Genomic DNA, 19418 nt, shown 5'->3' with positions numbered 1-19418 from the left:
ACTGACAGTTGACGACTGAGGTGGGCCGGACCTCAATTTTGGTGTGGGTTGATTGATATTTCAAGCCACTAATCCTGGACCACGTTCACCGAAACGTCCTAAAATATTCAAGATACGTTAAACCCAGACCTATTTATTATTTATCCTCCTAGCTTGACCTTCTCTATAATTTATTTCAAAAGAGTGTCAGGAAATCATCAATCGAATGACTTTACATAGCCATGATCTTCAACAACAACAGTTGATAATAACGAAAGCTTTTTGTTATCTCTCTTTCAATTATTTGAATAATGATGTATCTGGTGTAAATAGCTTTAGGTGTTGGTTGGGTCTTATTATTACTTATTATGTATTTGGATCATGTAGAGTCTACCACAGATTGCAATAATTGATTGTAGCCTTCACTGTTTATTGTGTTGTAATGGCTATGGATTGGATAGGGCTGCAGGTAGCGTAGTAGTTAAGAGCATTGGGCCAGTCACTGAAAGGTCGCTGGTTTGAATCCCTGAGCCAACTAAGTGAAAAATCTGTTGATATGCACTTGAACAAGGCACTTAACCCTAATTGCTCCTGTAAATTCCTCTGGATAAGAGTGTCTACTAAAATGTAAAACATTAATAATTATTCTGAGCAGTGATGAGGAGAGAAACCGGTGGTGCTGTATCTCTGATTCCATAACTACTCTGAACAATGATAGTAGGGATTTGATTTGGGACTGGGAGAGTGTCTGCCTCTGAATGGATGAGGAGCAGAGTGAAGGACAGCTGTGGCTTTGCAAACCCAATCTGGGAACAAATTGGCAATGTAATTGCTGAATTGTAGATATGTTTGACCACAAACCCTTTCAGCCTGTGGTTAAATCATTGGATTAAACCCAAGGATGGTAGGTAATGGATTAATTTGCTTTACTACATTGCAGAATGTTACCCTTTACTATTACACTAGAGCTCATGTCAAATAGAACCCAATAGAATAGGTTCAATCGATTTTCTCTTGCGACCCCATTTTTCAATACGATATCCCATACGGAGACCGAAAGGGCCTGTTATATTTCAGAAATGATTGATTACCTCACTGGTGACAGCCACTGGCTGCCACAGCCTACAGTAGGGGTGCCAATAGAGTAGTTGATTTGTAGCTTCCCATGGTGACATATCGGAGAACACTCTATGCCCACTATCATAGAGGTCCAAGAGCAGTCTGGCTCTTCTGCCGTCTGTATAAAACTCTTCGGGAGACAGAACAAGGCCTTTGACAGTTAAAAAATGTTTTTGCCACATGATGATGATATACTTCATTTAACACCACAACACATTCAAATGTGCTCTCAAAACACGTTTTACATATAAAAATGATTTTACTTTAGGCACTCTGTCCCATCCCAACCTATGTAAAGACGCTAATCTATATCAATAGACCTTCGTGCACAGTAAGTCAAGCTAATTCACAGATTTAAAATATTATTGTATCGTTGAGCTGGCCACTAGCTAGCTGCAAGTACAGTAGGGCCTGAAAACAACAAATGTAACTGTCAACACTAGGTGGCAGTAGCGGTGGCAGTGTGTGATTTCAGGACATGAAATCTGCCTGGAACACAGGGAAACTCTGTGGTAGTTACATCACTGAGATATAAAGTTACATGTGCTGATGCGGAAGTGAGTCAGTTCTCATTCACTTTACTTACTATTTTAACTCAACTAGTGTGTCAGCTAAACTGCTATATCAGATGGGTTCGATTTCGATACTTTCAAAAGTAATTATGGATTAGCGTGTGATCAACATTTGCCAGGCATGCACGAGCCAGAGTTAGCTAGTTAATGCGTTGCAGATGACTGGTCTCCTGTATTTTAATCATGGTAATTCATCGAGGTAAAAATGTTCTTGTGCGTATTTCATTCTATTGGAAACCACTGTTACAAGGAAGATTGCTCATTTTAACAAACACCCTCAGTGGAGGTGTTATGTTGTCTCTGGGAGATATCATACAGCAAACCAGGGAAAAAAATAAGGATCCTCAGAAAATTCGTGACTGGAGTCGCACAGGTGAGAATATCCAATTGGGTACAGTTGCGGTCAAATATATTGGCACCATTCACTGTTTATTATAAAGAAAGTTCAAATTTAAAACTTTTGGTGTTCGTTCACACGTGTGTTTGTTTTGAAAATAAATAAAATGGCAATTCAACCCCCAAAAAACAGCGTTCTTCTTCCTTTGCATTATGAAATTCAAGTGGTGCCAATATATTTGGCTGCATCAGTAGGCCGAGTGCAGCTACCACCTGTTCCATTAGCATTGGGCTCTTGGCACAATGTTATTTTTATACTAGAGCTGACATCATACCCCATCCTTGATAGATGCATGTAGAAAATAATGTGAGGTACTTCTGTCAATAGTTTATTTTCTATTTTCCCTAGGGCACATGTTTGGAGTGGGTTGCTCTATGGGACCTGTCCTCCACTACTGGTATTCATGGCTGGATAAAATCTACATTGGCAAAGCCTTGCACACTGTAGGCAAGAAAGTCCTAGTGGACCAGCTAGTTTGCTCACCAATCCTTGGAGCTTGGTACTTTTTAGGTGAGAAGGAAATGCAAAAGTTATTTTGGTTTACATTTATACAAGGTATAATTTATTTTTGTATTAAAATAACTGCAAATAACGTTCTCATATGCAATATTTGATTGTCTTAGTGCAAGAACAAATAGGCCTTCAGCCTTCCCTAGTTTTGTGTATCTATAGGACTTTTCACATTGGGATTAGGATGGGCTCGGGGGTGAAATGTTCTGAATGTGAAAGCATTGTGTGTGTTTACCTTAAGTATGTGTGTGGAGTCAGTTTAATTGCATCAAGCCACTAGTGAGGTATAAGGGTTTGTGTCCCGTACGTCAATACTAGATGTTAAAGAGTGGGTCAATGTTTTCCAAGAATATGACAAATGGCATTAAGGTAACTAACAAACAACTGATATGGGTACCAAACCCTTACTATTATGATTGGATGTTATCTGTAGCCTATGTGTTTCCATTTTTATACTGACTAAATACTGTTTAATCATTTGGTAGATATCCCAGACTTCTTTCATACTGTCAATGCACCCATCCTTCACCTTTGTTTATTGCAGGCATGGGAGTAATGGAGGGACACGGTCTATCCAAAGGCGCGCTGGAATTCAAAGAGAAGTTCTGGGAGTTCTATAAGGTAAGTACTACAGTCCAGTATGATGTAGAATGTATTCCTTGTTCAATTTTACCATCTTCTATATTATGCTGATGTATCTATGATGACACTACAGAATACAGAGGGTTGATTTGACTGAGGTTATGATATGTTTTATTATTAATGTGTTTCTTACCGTAGGCTGATTGGTGTGTCTGGCCTGCCGCACAGCTGATCAACTTCTATTTCCTTTCACCCCAATACCGGGTCCTTTATGTGAACACAATAACCCTGGGTTGGGACACCTACCTGTCTTACCTCAAACACAGAGTAAGTTGGACTGTAGTCAGAGAGATATTGGTATCAATAGGGAAACATAGCTCCCTTTTGCCTGGCAACCCAAACTCCTTGCTCCGGGCCTCCAGCCTGTGCTCACGGAATACCCGGAAGGTAGTTTCTTCTCTGCAATGAGTCTAGATCTGAGTACCTCCCAGACGATTTCTATAATGGAAATCCATTTTAGACCATCTGATTGGTCCCAGAAACCGATGGGTTGGACTAGAGCCAGAACACATGTAAAGCAGCATTTCGAAAATGTTTTTAGCTTTGACACACTGATTGGTTAGAGATAATCTAATTGCTGATGACCTTTGTTTTTTACAACCCACCCCCTCATTTTGACGTCACTACAAACGACTTCAATGATGGCAGTCTCAGACCAAAATATGTAGCGAACAATGAGCAGCAGAAGAATTCAGTTTGACTCGTCAGGCAAAACCCCCTTAATTAACTTCTCTGTCAAATACACATAAGGACAATGCACTGATAGAATTCTGGTACATCCTGCGTATATATTTTTAATCCATTCTATTGGACTTTTGACAGGAAGATGATCAACCAGGAGAGCTCGTTCTTGACAGTGGTGTCATAGAGGTGACCCAGGAGGCTGTTGGGCCCATCGCTCCAGCTAAACGGTTTGAGGAGTAGGTTTAGCCCTAGTACTGAACTCAATACTGAACTCCAAATAGTTGAAGATCAATGTTTCATTCTTGGAACAGTTGTCTCTTGCGCACTGGAAGGTGTATAATTTCATGCGTGTATAATTAGTTATGTGTCATGTAACTTTTCTGATTTAATTATTTCCAGCCATAGTAACTATAATCATATCCTGTTATCCTACTGTTTATGATACCAATATTGCCTTAAAAGTTATTCACTACTGACACTATTTGTCTCAGGATTTCAAATGGACCAATAAGTTGATCTGAATAATGAAAGATATCAATTACTCCAGTATTCAATGTTTTTCTGCAAGAAGATTGTTCTAGTGACCTCTATGGTTAGTCACAGTGATGTAGATGTTTTTCACAACAATTTAAAACTTGAAGCAATAATGGTTAAATACATGTTCTATTACTTTTGAAAGGATTTACTTATTCAACAGTTAAATGAAGAATGCTATGTATTTATTTACATAGTTGGTAAGTTATGGCAAATGTGTTGAATGGAAACAATAGATTATGCACAGTCCATTCATAATACATATCAATCTATGATCTCTTATTTGCATAGGTGGGTGGAAAAAAATCTGTAAAATGCTGTGATTAACATGTTTAATGTTTGTTTGTTTTTTAAATACAACATTTTAAAAATGTGTGTAGTTGTCTGACCTGATTACTCTTAAATAATACATTACAACTGTGCTTCTGATTTTTATTTTTTATGAAATGGATCAAAGGATATGTGACAGGTTTTTTTTTACATTTTTGCAGTAGTGCAAAGTACTTGAGTAAAAATACTTTCAAGTACAACTTAAGTAGTTTTTTGGGTCTGTACTATACTTTTCCTTCACTACATTCCTAAAGAAAATAAATGTCCTTTTTTGCTCCATACATTTTCCCTGACACGCAAAAGTACTTGTTACATTTTGAATGCTTAGCAGGACAGAAAATGGTCCAATTCACACATTTATCCAGAGAACATCCTGGTCTTCCCTACTGCCTCTGATCTAGTGGACTCACAAAACACAAATGCTTAATTTGTAAATGTCTTGAGTTTTGGAATGTCTCTATTAAGGCATCTTTACTTTTTCCACTATTGCGTTTTTGGTAGGAAAGTGGTTATACATTCAGTATTATAAAATATTACCCATAAACACTTGTGTATAGTGAGGAATTCCTCCCACTGTTGAATACCGACAAAGGCTTAACTTTGCATCCAATTTGCAACAGATTTTAATACGAATATTTTAAAATCTGCATAAAACAATATGGACATTTTCCCACCAGAGATGTTTCCATCAAACGGACTTATTGTGCATGAAAGGCTGCACGTGTTGAAGTGTAAAGAACAGGAAGGCCCGCACACTGGTTATGCACATTAAACGTTAAAATATTTCACCTCACATGACCATTATGCACATGACGCATGGTTGGTGTGGAAACAATTCAATTCACTTTTGCATAGTCGATCATAATTAATCATAGAGGTACATATGGTCAAAAAGGGTTATATACATACAATAGTCCAAGTTAACCTAGGTAACTATAAAAAATAATAAAAAAGATTACGTTGGAATACCCGTCCAAAAGACAATTACGCGCTGGACGCGCGGTGGTCGTAGATACAATTACAGTGACCTATTTCAAAAACAACTTGTAATTTATATCAATGAGATGGACACATGTAGGGCCTAGTAGTTACAGAAAATCTAATATGTATAACATGACAAAGTGGAGACCTTGATGGCAGGACAAATCAACTTAATATATGAACGTAAGATATGGTCTGATATCAAATTCTTGGTTCAGACCTTTAGTAAACACGGTGGACAAACGGTGAATCCAATACAATTCTATGCTCAGTAGAATGTATCTCAGAAAGTTGATGTTGTGACAAGCCGCCATGACATGCGCAGCCACAGGGTTTCTATGGTCAAGAGTCCTGATATTACTCCTGTGTTCTGCTATCCTTGTTTTCAGAGCTCGTTTTGTTTTTCCTACATAGCGTAGACTACATATACAATTGATCAGGAATAGTATATTTTTTTGTGGCTCACACAATGGTGGCCTTAATCTTAATGGCCTTGCCCGTGATAGGGCGATTGAACATTGTGCATTTGTTCGTAAAGTGACACTGGATACATCGGCCACATCTGTAATTACCGTAGGACACATTGTCTAGAAAGGTGCTATGTGGCACTGCTGGAAGATCAGACCTCACCACCATTTGACTGATGTTGGGGGGCGTCTGAAGACTTCACGCGGGCTTCTTTCAACGTCTTTTCCAGTTGTGGATCAGTGCTCAAGATGTGCTAGTGTTTTTTAATGATATGGTCGAACTGTTTGCCAAGTGGGGAGTATTGAAGGAAGCATTAAACTCATTGGTCAGGGGGCGGGGTGATTTGGGCTTGAGGCTGTCATCCTGGTTCATATTCTTGTAACGGTCCCTTGCGTCATGAAGCCATTTATTTAAAAAAAATAAAGATGTGGAACTCAGAGCACGCTGCGCCTTGGTCCATCTCTCCACACAGCCGTGACAGTACACCTGGCGACCGTGTCAGAGTGCACTGCACCCGGCCCGCCACAGGAGTCGCTAGTATGCGATGAGACATGGATATCCCTGCCGGCCAAACCCTCCCTAACCCGGACGACGCTGGGCCAATTGTACGCCGCCCCATGGGCCTCCCAGTCACGGCCGGCTGCAACAGAGCCTGGACTCCCAGAATTCCTAGTGGCACAGCTAGCACTGCGATGTAGTGCCTCAGACCACTGCGCCACTCGGGAGGCACGGATATAGATACTTTTGTACCTTTTTCCTCCAGCATCTTCACAAGGTCCTTTGCTGTTGTTCTGGGATTGATTTGCACTTTTCGCACCAAAGTACGTTCATCTCCAGGAGACAGAACGCGTCTCCTTCCTGAGCGGTATGATGGTTGCGTGGTCCCATGGTGTTTACACTTGCGTACTATTGTTTGTACAGTTGAACGTGGTACCTTCAGGTATTTGGAAATTGCTCCCAAGGATGAACCAGACTTTTGGAGGTCTACAATTTGTTTTCTCTTGGCTGATTTCTTTTGATTTTACTGTGATGTCAAGCAAAGAGGCACTGAGTTTGAAGGTAGGCCCTGAAATACATCCACAGATACACCTCCAATTGACTGAAATTATGTCAATTAGCCTATCAGAAGCTTCTAAAGCCATGACATAATTTTCAGAAAATTTCCAAACTGTTTAAATGCACAGTCAACTTTCTGTATGTAAATTTCTGACCCAATGGAATTGTGGTACAGTGAATTATAAGTGAAATAATCTTTCTGTAAATAATTGTTGGAAAAATTACTTGTGTCATGCACAAAGTAGATATCCTAACCGACTTGCCAGAACTATAGTTTGTTAACAAGAAATTTGTGGAGTGATTGAAATACAACTTTTAGGTAGAGTGTTGGAATACAACCTAAGTGTATGTAAATGTCAGAATTCAACTGGGGTGGCAGCGTAGCCTAGTGGTTAGAGCATTGGGCTAGTAACTGGAAAGTTGCAAGTTCAAACTCCCGAGCTGACAAGGTACAAATCTGTTGTTCTGTCCCTGAACAGGCAGTTAACCCACTGTTCCTAGGCCATCATTGAAAATAAGATTTTGTTCTAAACTGACTTGCCTAGTTAAATAAAGGTAAAAAAATTTTTTTTACCTAATAACCATGAAATCAAAGTAAATTTGGAGTCACGCGATGATATGGTGTGTGGTCCTCCCACGATGACTTGTTAAACCATACAGTTTATTTGGCTACAGATTAAATAAATTATGATGAACTTCACAGGGTGTTGGAAGTGCACTGTGATCTTGATGCACCTTTTCAATATCTATCAACAGTTTTATTCTGGTGACATGATGATCAATGCTTGAATGCCGTTTGACAAATAAACCTATTATTTCAAGCTCGCATCCATAATAATCTCATCATAGACTAGCCTACCCGCCCAACCTACCTGCACTGTATCTGCCACCTGTTAGCTCATGAGCTTACATGCCAGGACCAGATATGTAGGCACATTCAATGATTCAATGCCGATTTTAGCATGTAAATCTTCGTGGGGCAAAAAAAAAATACAAGTGGGGTGCATGCCAGCAAAGCCACAACACAACACAACACAAAACAAAACAATACATTAATTGCACTATAACGGTGACAAACCGTGCCCACAAACTGTCAGAGCTACATACATTTCTCCCAACATCTTATCACTGCTACACCTGGCTATCAGCCGTTCTGACTTGGTGTACAAGGAGAACACTGTAAGAACAGCACATGTTCTGAAGTCTGTCACTGTACATTTCAAAAGTGCAGCAAAACAGTCTGGAAGGGAAACAGTTCATTCAACCTTATTTACTGCCTTTTTTTAAAACATAGCTGATATGGCTGACTTGCTTTAACATACTGTATGTGGTTTCTAATGACAATTTAGATGTAAAAACTATGGCATAAAGGGACGATAAACGAATAAGAGGCCATCCGTAATTTCTTTTAAGACATTAATGAGTGAGCTAGGACGGACGTAGTCAATATAACTATTTGTTTAGCACTTTTGTATTCGGTGCATGTGACAATTACAATTTTATTTTATTTGAGCATACAATACATTTTTGGACTCACATTGTTGTGCTGTGCTCACTTCAACAGGAAGGTGGTGCCGCGGACAAATTTTGTCATCAAAGTCTGGCATTCTCTGGATTTATGGTACTTTCAAAACAACTGGGAACTCGGAAAACATCAAGGTCAAATCATGATGACATCATTGATCTTCAGGTTTTACCTCATTTATTCCCGACTTCCCAGTTGTCTTGAACTCACTGAAGACAAGTTTTCGCTGTTCCGAGTTAACAGTTGTTTTGAGTGCGGCACAAATCATGCTTCATTGACAACATGGCCAATGTTGAATGTTTATAATTTTAAACTTGGAAAAGAGCCCCTTAATCCCAGTTTTGGGACCACACAGCCATTGTCACTGATTCCTTCCAAACCACTCATTGTTGAATTTCCGATTTCCAACTTGAGCACGGATATGTTTTATCTATAATTTCTCTTCATTATTTTTCTTCATATGACAAGGATTTGCCAGAGATGCAACCTCTCTTATCATCACTCAGTGCCTGGGCTTACCTCCACTGTAGCCACACCCCACCAAACCCCTGTCTGCACATTATACCATGAATCTATTCTACCACACCCAGAAATCTGCTCATTTTATTCTCTGTCCCCAACGCACTAGACGACCAGTTTTGCTAGCCTTTAGCCGTACCCAAATCCTACCCCTCTTCTGTTCCTCAGGTGATGTGGAGGCTAACCCAGACCCTGTGTGTCCCCAGGCACTCTCATTTGTTGACTTCTATAATCAAAAAAGCCTTGGTTTCATGCATGTTAACATAAGAAGCCTCCTCTCTAAGTTTGTTTTACTCACTGCTTTAGCCCACTCCGCCAACCCTGATGTCCTTGCTGTGTCTGAATCCTGGCTTAGGAAGGCCACCAAAAATTCTGAAATTTACATACCCAACTACAACATTTTCCGTCAAGATAGAACTGCCAAAGGGGGAGGAGTTGCAATCTACCGCCCAAACAGTTTGAGCTTCTAATTTAAAAAATTAATCTCTCCAGAAATAAGTCTCTCACTGTTGCCACCTGTTATAGACCCCCCTCAGCTCCCAGCTATGCCCTGGACATCATATGTGAATTGATTGACCCCTATCTATCTTCAGTGTTCGTTCTGTTAGGTGACCTACACTGGGATATGCTTAACACCCCCAGCAGTCCTACAATCTAAGCTAGATGCCCTCAATATTACACAAATTATCAAGGAAACCACCAGGTACATCCTGAAATCTGTAAACATGGGCAACCTCATAGATATTATTCTGACCAACTTGCCCTCCAAATACACCTCTGCTGTTTTCAATCAGGATCTCAGCAATCACTGCCTCATTGACTGCATCCGCTATGGGTCCGCAGTGAAACGACCACCCCTCATCACTGTCAAACGCTCCCTAAAACACTTCTGCGAACAAGCCTTTCTAATCGACCTGTCCCGGGTATCCTGGAAGGATATAGACCTCATCCCGTCAGTCGAGGATGCCTGGTCGTTCTTTAAATGTAATTTCATCACCAACTTATATAAGCATGCCCCTTTCAAAAAATTTAGAACTAAGAACAGATATAGCCCTTGGTTCACTCCAGACCTGACTGCCCTTGACCAGCACAAAAACATCCTGTGGTGGACTGCAATAGCATCGAATAGTCCCCGCGATATGCAACTGTTCAGGGAAGTCAGGAACCAATACACACAGTCAGTCAGGAAAGCAAAGGCTAGCTTTTTCAAACAGAAATTTGCATCCTATAGCTCTAATTCCAAAAGGTTTTGGGACACTGTAAAGTCCATGGGGAACAAGAGCACCTCCTCCCAGCTGCCCACTGCACTGAGGCTAGGTCACCACCGATAAATCCATGATAATCGAAAATGTCAATAAGCATTTCTCTACGACTGGCCATGCTTTCCTCCTGGCTACCCCAACCAACAGCTCTGCACTCCCCGCAGCTACTTGCCTGAGCCTCCCCAGCTTCTCCTTCACCCAAATCCAGATAGCAGATGTTCTGAAAGAGCTGCAAAACCTGGACCGGTACAAATCAGCTGGGCTAGACAATCTGGAACCTCTATTTTTTTTATATATATATATTTTTTTTTACCTTTATTTAACCAGGCAAGTCAGTTAAGAACAAATTCTTATTTTCAATGACAGCCTAGGAACAGTGGGTTAACTGCCTGTTCAGGGGCAGAACGACAGATTTGTACCTTGTCAGCTCAGGGGTTTGAACTTGCAAACTTCCGGTTACTAGTCCAACGCTCTAACCACTAGGCTACCCTGCCACCGTTATCCTCTACCTTATCCTCCACCGTTGTTGCAATTCCTATTACCAGTCTGTTCAAACTCTCTTTTGTATTCTTCAGGATCCCTAAAGATTGGAAAGCTGCAGCGGTCATCCCCCTCTTCAAAGGGGGTGACACTCTAGACCCAAACTGTTATAGACCTATATCCATCCTGCCCTGCCTTTCTAAAGTCCTCGAAAGCCAAGTTAATAAACAGATCACTGACCATTTAGAATTCCACCGTACCTTCTCCTCTGTGCAATCCGGTTTCCGAGCTGGTCATGGGTGCACCTCAGCCACGCTCAAGGTACTAAACAATATCATAACCGCCATCGATAAAAGACAGTACTGTGCAGCCGTCTTCATCGACCTGGGCCAAGGCTTTCGACTCTGTCCTATCACTGTATTTGTATCGGCAGACTCAATAGCCTTGGTTTCTCAAATGAGTTAATAAAGCCGCATACAAACAGGCAGCTCCAGAATGCAAGTGTTTCAGCCTAGCATAGTGCTTTCTGTGGTGGTGGGGCAGCCTAGCATAGTGCTTTCTGTGGTGGTGGGGCAGGCTAGCAGAAAATAGGAGCATTGCACCATGATTGGCTCAGCATTGCACCGTGATTGGCTCAGCATTGCACCGTGATTGGCTCACTGTTCTGTCACTCATGGGGACACTACATCACCCACCTTTAGTAAGGATAGACATCAAGAATATGAGCCCTTTGGGTGCTGCCATGGAGTTACATTAGAAGTGCCCTTCCAATAAGGCTCAAGATCATTGGCCACAGATAAAATGATGTCAAATCACATTATATCTACAGTAGCTTTGATTAGACTGATCATGTCAACATCTTACTTTCAAAATCTTAGCTAGCAGTCATCATGATAAACCAAGTAGACAATCTACTGGCAAATCATTTTTAATCCTTGTCATGTGAAGAGAAATAATAATGATTAATAATAGATCAAACGTATCAGTGCTCAACCGCCATTGGACATAAATATTACACAAAAAGTTGGAAATCGCAAATATTTTATTTTTTGTTAAAAATATGGGGCTCAAAACAGGTGGGGCCCTGAATGACGGTTCGCCACTGGGCACATTTGCTATTTAACGCAACAGTTTTTGTAGAGTTCGTTGGAGTTGAAAATACACTGAACTGTTTTGTAATCTGTACATGAAAATGTTTTCTTTATGCAGATGTTTTAATAGTCGCATGAGAATCTGTCGCCAATTGGAAACCTAGCTAGTGATTATTTTCTCAGACAATGCTGCTTTATTTAGGTATGTTGTCTGTATTTTTAGGAATTAAATTGTTTTTCAAATAATTTTAAACAGTAGATATTAAACAATAGCTGACACATTAAGAAAGTTATGTGAATGGATGTTTGAAGGATTTTAATTGTTTTGTAGAATCATTATGTCACGCTCGCTATCCTCAAACTCCCTGTCATAAATCGACCAAGGCGCAGCGTGCATGTAGTTCCACATCTTTTAATGAAAGTGAAACCGAAACAACCGAAAAAACAAACAGGTAAACAGCAAAGACCGTGACGTAACCGAGGTGCACACAAACGGAAAAATAATTACCCACAAAACACAGGTGGGAAAAGGCTACCTAAGTATGGTTCTCAATCAGAGACAACGACAGACAGCTGTCCCTGATTGAGAACCATACCCGGCAAAAAAACAAAGAAATACAAAAACATAGAAAAAAGAACATAGAATGCCCACCCTAGTCACACCCTGGCCTCACCAAAATAGAGAATAAAAAGCCTCTCTATGGCCAGGGCGTGACAAATCAATCCCACCGTAAAGCCTCGAGACTGTTGCCTGCCATTCAATTCCCGACACTTTAAGGGTTAGTTAATTTGAGCGACGCATTTTATTATTGAGCTAACATGCTTGTTCAAACAATGACTCGCCCGCCCCAGCCATTGACTATGCGCTGAAAAAATAAGCAAACCTCCCTGGCCATTTACCAACATCCTGCTTTCAAGGATGTAATAATGTGGACGTGTTGTTGAGTTGAGTGTCTTTACCTCTAAGGCAACATGGCAGGTGTAATGGGTGTCACTACATTTATATCATTTTTTTCGGTAGCCGTCGCTCTTGGTAAGTCAATATTTTACATTTTCTTCATGAAACCTGTTTACTTGGAGAATAATTTACCTAAACTGGATGGAGGGCTCATTGTATATGCAAATTATGCAACAATTGAGGTTAGGGACATACGTAAAAATAAAACATGACTAGGAAATACCTGTTTAACACGATACAGGACATGGTTTCAGGTCAAGTGATATAGGTTTATTTTTGTATAATACATACAAGCAGCTACAAATTATTCTATAAAAAGGTCTGAATTTAATCCAGGGTTTTCTAAGGTCATGGGGCATTAGGTTACTAATGAAGAACGTTCCAGTGAAACCTAAAAGGCCAGGGGCATGCCTCCAAGCAAATATGAGTTTGGGATGAGTTGAATCTGTAGTAGTCTGTTAATATAATGGCACCATCTGGGTTATTTACATCTACCATTTTAGATATTGCAAAATGTAGTATTACTTCACATGATTTGCATATTATGGAAGTCTTGTTCTTCATTAGCAAAACAGACATTACGTTTCTCTTTTACACTCCAGCTCTACATGTAACCTTGTCAATCGACCCAGGTGTGCTACCCAAATTCTAATCTCAGCACCCAGTACAGAACCAAATGTTGCATGTGCACTGGCCAGTAACAGTCTATCACAGGGATGGGCAACTTTGATGGGGGTGGGGGGCCCAAAAAAATCTGAACTCATCATGAGTGCTTCCCTCACCACCACATTGCAAGCAAAACGTTTTATTGGCAATCTTGACAATTTAAAAAAAAGGCTTAATTTTGTGCAATTCTACACATTTGGGGTGTAGATAAAATGTCACAGCTTTAAAGCAAGTTTTCTATGGAAGGGAGAGAAATGTTTGCAGTTTTTAATGATACTTTTGTATATATAGTGTATGTGGACACCGCTTCAAATTAGTGGATACGGCTATTTCAGCCACACCCGTTGCTGACAGGTGTATGAAATTGAGCACACAGCCTGTCAGTACTGTTAATGTGAAGTGGAAACATCTAAGAACAGCAACGTCTCAGCAGCGAAGTGGTAGGCCACACAAGCTCACTGAACGGGACCGCCGAGTGCTGTCCTTGTCTGTCCTCGGTTGCAACACTCACTACTGCGTTCCAAACTGCCTCTCGAAGCAACTTCAGCACAATAACTGTTTGTTGGGAGCTTCATGAAATAGATCACCATGCGCAATGCCAAGCATCGGATGGAATGGTGTAAAGCTCACCGCAATTGGACTCCGGAGCAGTGGAAATGCGTTATCTGGAGTGATGAATCACTCTTCACCATCTGGCAGTCCAACAGACAAATCTGAGTTTGGCGGATGACAATGTCCCCGTGCAAAAAGCGAGGTCCATACAGAAATGGTTTGTCGAGATTGATGTGGACGAAATTGACTGGCCTCCACAGAGCCTTGAACTCAACTACATTGAACACCATTGGGATGAATTGGAAGGCCGACTGCGGGCTAGGCCTAACCGCCCAACATCAGCGCCTGACCTCATTAATGCTCTTGTGGCTGAATGGAAGCAAGTCCCTGCAGCAATGTTTCAACATCTAGTGGAAAGCCTTCCCAGAAGAGTGGAGGCTGTTACTACAGCAAAGTGGGGACCAACTCCATATTTATGCCCATGATTTTGGAATGAGATGTTTGACGAGCAAGTGTCCACATACCTTTGGTCATTTAGTGTATCAGAGTGAGGCTGATAACAAGCTTAGTTTAGCGGCGAGCTAACTTATCGATCTAAAAAATATTGACTGACATAAAAAGAGAGAATGCTGATGCACAACCAAATTTCAAAATTGCACCTTGTGTATTTTACTATTCTATCTCCCAACAGTAAGTTGAGACCCCCCTTCCCATCCCTGGTTTATCACAATAGACTACCCAAATGCATACCAGGTTTTGGCTCAATTTGTTTTACCACAAACAAATTGTCTCAACATTGGACTCAGATGCAGATTTGTTATTGGGGATGACCCAGTTACAGATCATAACAAAATATGAATATGCCTGTATGTAAATATGAAATGATCCAATACTAACACTCCTTTAATGCAGGGTCCTCTGGAGCCCCATCATCAACCTTGACAGTGACTCCAATGAAGGCAACCACCAGGAATACCCCAACATTTTCTGTCACCATCCCCACAGTGGCCCCTGCCATGCCAACCAGTAGGACAAGTTCATCAGTCAGTGAAGCACCTAATACAGATCCTACTGGTGACACTAGAGTCCCAATGGAATCATCCCCTTCATCACCTGCAACTGAGCCTTCCCAATACTCTCAGCCACTAACTCCATCACAATCATCCAATGGCAGCACCACCAAACAAACCTCTACAGGTTTTACAGCTGACACTACTATGAATCAGACCCTAACTGGAATAGTTGGTTATGACTCAACATCCTCAATCTTCTCATCAACTTTGTCGCCAAGCTCTGATTTTATGACCGGGAACATGAGCTCAAGCACAGGTGTGTTTCACATGAAAATAAGTTATATATTATTGAATTAATCAAATTAAATAACAATGCAGACAATGAGTCTTAGTGGTAAAGCAAACTGTTACCAGTGGACACAGGTTCTGTTGTAATTAAGCTTTCAAGAGAACAGCATGTTCATGTTTCAGAAATGCCACCTGATTTAATAGATTCAATTTACTTTTAAGAGAACAGTTATATATTTTTGTAACCATACTTTATCACTGTTATTCATTCTTTAGCCTTAGAAAGTGATGGGAGATATGTCTTATCAAGGAGTCCGGGCCTCGTAGCAGTCCTCTGCATATTCTGCATTTGTCTGGGTCTTCTGCTGGCTGTTGGAATTGCAAAGCTCATTACTCCCAGAGGTTCAACATTTCAGAGGCTTGAAGATGTGCCATTGGTGAATTGATTTTGTATTGGTGGTATAGATATTGCATGCAAAATAGCGTCCTGTTCAATGAACAGGACATTTGGATATAGAAGTGACAGAAGAAAAGCTGTTTAATGCACAGGAAACCAAAGTCATGTAAGCCAACATGTATTCTTTAACACGTGAGAATTAGGCCAGTTTATCAGATAATTGACGTTGCTGATCAATTCTATGCAAAGATGGTTTCTTTTTTAAATTATGTGCTTTACACACTTTGTGCTCCAGTCTTTTGTCTCAATGCATTCGAAAGGTACAAATCTTTGAATCCAAATTAATTGTAAATCTTCCTTTTAATTCCTATTTTCAGGGCAAAATAAATGAAGAGTCTCCATTTGCCCGTTACCCTGAAAAACAATTCTGAAAGAAAACACATGAGAGAAGGTATTCTATTTGGGGTTCAGACAATGTTGTTCATGAGGACGTGTCACCCACCATCATGTTTATGTTCCTGTTTTCGTTTGTTTATTTTGTCTGGCTGCTGGAAAGTGACGTGTGTTTGAAGGAAGTCAGTATAGGCACTAAAAGCAATCCTGTGATGTGGTAAAGAATATCTCCTCCCAGGTTGGTCAGCAGCATACTGAAGTCGATCGTTGGTACTGTTCATTCACAGGTGGATGGATGCATCAAGGAACTGAATACAGAAGATGCACAGACAATGTCTGCGTTTACACAGGTAGCCCAATTCTGATCTTTTGCCAAATTTTTAGCGATAGATCTGATTTGTCAAAAATACCAATTATTGGCACAATATCAGAATTGGTCTGCCTTTATAAACAGCCAATGTGTCAGGTATCACTAGAAATAAAGCTATGAAAAAGGCTACAATAAAGCCAAATTCTCTGTTTTTTGAAAATACTATGACAAACAAGCCTCATTTTTGTATGGGTTGAAATAAATAAATGATTGCATTGAATTGTGTTCTCTTTTTCTCCAGATGAGATGTTATATATTGGATCAAGATACACTGAGTATAAAAACATTAAGAACACCTGCTCTTTCCATGACATAGACTATCCAGGTGAAAGCTATTATTGATGTCACTTGTCAGTGTAGATGAAGGGTAGGAGACAAGTTAAAGGATTTTTTTTAAAGTCTTGAGACACTAGAGACATGGATTGTGTATGTGTGAGGGTGAATGGGGAAGACAAAAGATTTGTGTCTTTGAATGGGTTACGGTAGAAGCTGCCAGGCTCACTGGTTTGTGTCAAGAACTGCAATGTTGCTGGGTTTTTCATGCTTAACAGTTTCCCATGTGTATCAAGAAAGGTCCACCACCCAAAGGACACCCAGCCAACTTGACAACTGTGGGAAGCATTGGAGTAAACATGGGCCAGCATCCCTGTAGAACACTTTCAACACCTTGTGGAGTCCATGCTGTTCTGAGGGCAAAAAGTGTGTTCATAATGTTTGGTATACTCAGTGTATGTCAATTCAGCTAGTAAATTAGTTATCTGGATTGTCGCAGCGGTCTAAGGCACTGCATCTCAGTATCAGTATCGTACCTGGTTCGAATCCAGGCTGTATCACATCTGGAGTGATTGGGAGTTCCATAGGGCAGCGCACAATTAGCCCAGCGTTGTCCGGGTTTGGTCTGAGTAGGCCGTCATAGTAAATAAGGATTTGTTCTTAAACTGACTTGCCTAGTTAAATAAAGGTAGAAATATCAATCAAATGTATTTTATAAAGCCCTTTTTTACATCAGCTGATGTCACAAAGTGCTCTATATATATTCTCTTGTGATTAGTGGTAGGGTTATATTATTTTAAGATCATTTTTAGTGAACCACATAAACAGCCAGGCAGTAGGCTTTTAGACTTGTTTACCTGTATACTAAAGTAGGTCGGATGCCAGCCGGGAACATTGACAAAAATAGACCACTTTCTCAATAAACTCCAGGCTTGTCATTGACAAGACAGTGAAATTAAAGAGATAAAATAATTAGTTGAACTCGTCACTACGCAACAAAGTTCTCACTTTTCAGAAGCAACAAAGTTGCCCTCCCAGCCTACCATCATTTGGCTGAACAGCGTGTCCCGCTTGGTTGCACGCAATGACATATAAACCCTGCCTTGCTTTCGATATATGTTGGCCATTAACAGGCTTTGAAGCCGCCAGTCGGCCATATTGCCACTCCCCAGTAGGAGCAGTCCTCCATAGGAATGAATGGAATTCTACAGTATTTAAATTAAATGTTTCAAGGACTAAATTACATGTATTTAAGTAACTATCTTTTTTGTTGAATTGGGGACAGTAACATTAGTAATGTACATACAATTATACTTTAAGGATTTAATTTGTTTAAATGTTTAGCTCACATAATATACTTTAAAAGTATGCATTAAGTTGTCTGTAATATAATACATGTGTAAAAAACGAATGTAGACATTAATACGTGCATTTCTGTAGCGTCAAAAATATTTTTTTTTATACCGGTGGGGGAGTGCCAAGATGGAGGCGCAGTGGCCTCAACCCAACGCCCCAAAATAGTTATCTATTATATATATAAATCATTGGTTGCACGCTTACATTGTTTACATCCACAAACATTTCCTGGCATGTGACTAAATCAACGTCATTCGCAACGAAAGCAGCATTCACGGAGTTTGAAGTCTAAGTAAAAGCAATAAAATGTATGATAAAGACAACGACCTTCAATGAAGAGACCAGAACTAAATATTCCTTCATAACCTGCAATTACCGTGGGTTTCTTCTCTAAATACTCAAGAAGTCGAGCGACCAAAGGTAAGAAAGTGAAACTTTTCAAAGATGTTTCTCGACGGCGCGAGACTTTAAAAAGTAACACCTACATATCGAAAACAGACAGTGAAATGTGTGCTTTGCATTCTATAAGGAACTAAATCAAATGGGTATTGAATATGCTTTTTATTTTTTTTAAAATGTTTTTACTTCATGTGTATGGGGAATTAGCTCCACAATGGCTGTTTTTAAGCACTTTTCATTTCAAAATATGTCTTCCACTCACGGTGAAGATTAGCCTACTTGCCTTAAGTAACTCCACCTGCCAGAATTGATTATGTGTCTTGTTTTCTTTATCCAGTTGTTTATATTTAATCAACATTCTCATGGTATTTTAATAAGATTGTAATATAGATATATAGGTCCAATAATTCATTCGTATCTTTATTTTTAAATATATACACAATTATTTCTTGGTGTACGGCTAGTTATACATTAATTACGCATCAGTGGTTGTATATTTATAGCAGCCTAGTGAAATCTAATTTATTTCGAAACTAGTCTTCAGAAAACAACTTATCCTTTCATATCTGTCCCTTCCATGTAACTTGGGCCACATTATTGGCCA

At 40.1% G+C, this 19418-nt stretch overlaps 2 protein-coding genes and 1 long non-coding RNA gene across 3 annotated transcripts in view; all 3 read left to right on the top strand.

Moving 5' to 3' along the window:
- The first annotated feature begins 1608 nt into the window (after positions 1 to 1608).
- On the top strand, positions 1609 to 4812 carry LOC135524653 (mpv17-like protein 2). The gene is made up of 5 exons (XM_064952381.1): positions 1609 to 2043; positions 2416 to 2577; positions 3122 to 3198; positions 3358 to 3486; positions 4042 to 4812. Exons 1-5 carry the CDS (start codon positions 1854 to 1856, stop codon positions 4141 to 4143), a joined length of 660 nt encoding a protein of 219 aa, XP_064808453.1. The 5' UTR covers positions 1609 to 1853; the 3' UTR covers positions 4144 to 4812.
- Positions 4813 to 13049: 8237 nt separating this feature from the next.
- On the top strand, positions 13050 to 17006 carry LOC135524652 (uncharacterized). The gene is made up of 4 exons (XR_010453007.1): positions 13050 to 13182; positions 15238 to 15654; positions 15903 to 16063; positions 16401 to 17006. It is a non-coding gene; the product is annotated as an uncharacterized LOC135524652 (long non-coding RNA).
- Positions 17007 to 18682: 1676 nt separating this feature from the next.
- The window catches only part of LOC135524649 (3',5'-cyclic-AMP phosphodiesterase 4D-like), a 157260-nt gene continuing 156524 nt past the window's right edge, over positions 18683 to 19418 (top strand). The window contains exon 1 of the mRNA XM_064952371.1: positions 18683 to 18835. The gene's annotated coding sequence lies outside the window, so the exon portion shown is untranslated. The remainder of the gene's footprint in view (positions 18836 to 19418) is intronic.

The sequence above is a fragment of the Oncorhynchus masou genome, chromosome 31 (assembly GCF_036934945.1).
Source record: "Oncorhynchus masou masou isolate Uvic2021 chromosome 31, UVic_Omas_1.1, whole genome shotgun sequence".
In the NCBI taxonomy this organism is placed as follows: Eukaryota; Metazoa; Chordata; class Actinopteri; order Salmoniformes; family Salmonidae; genus Oncorhynchus; species Oncorhynchus masou.
Note: the sequence above shows the minus strand (reverse complement) of the source record. Positions and strands in the feature narration are given on the sequence as shown.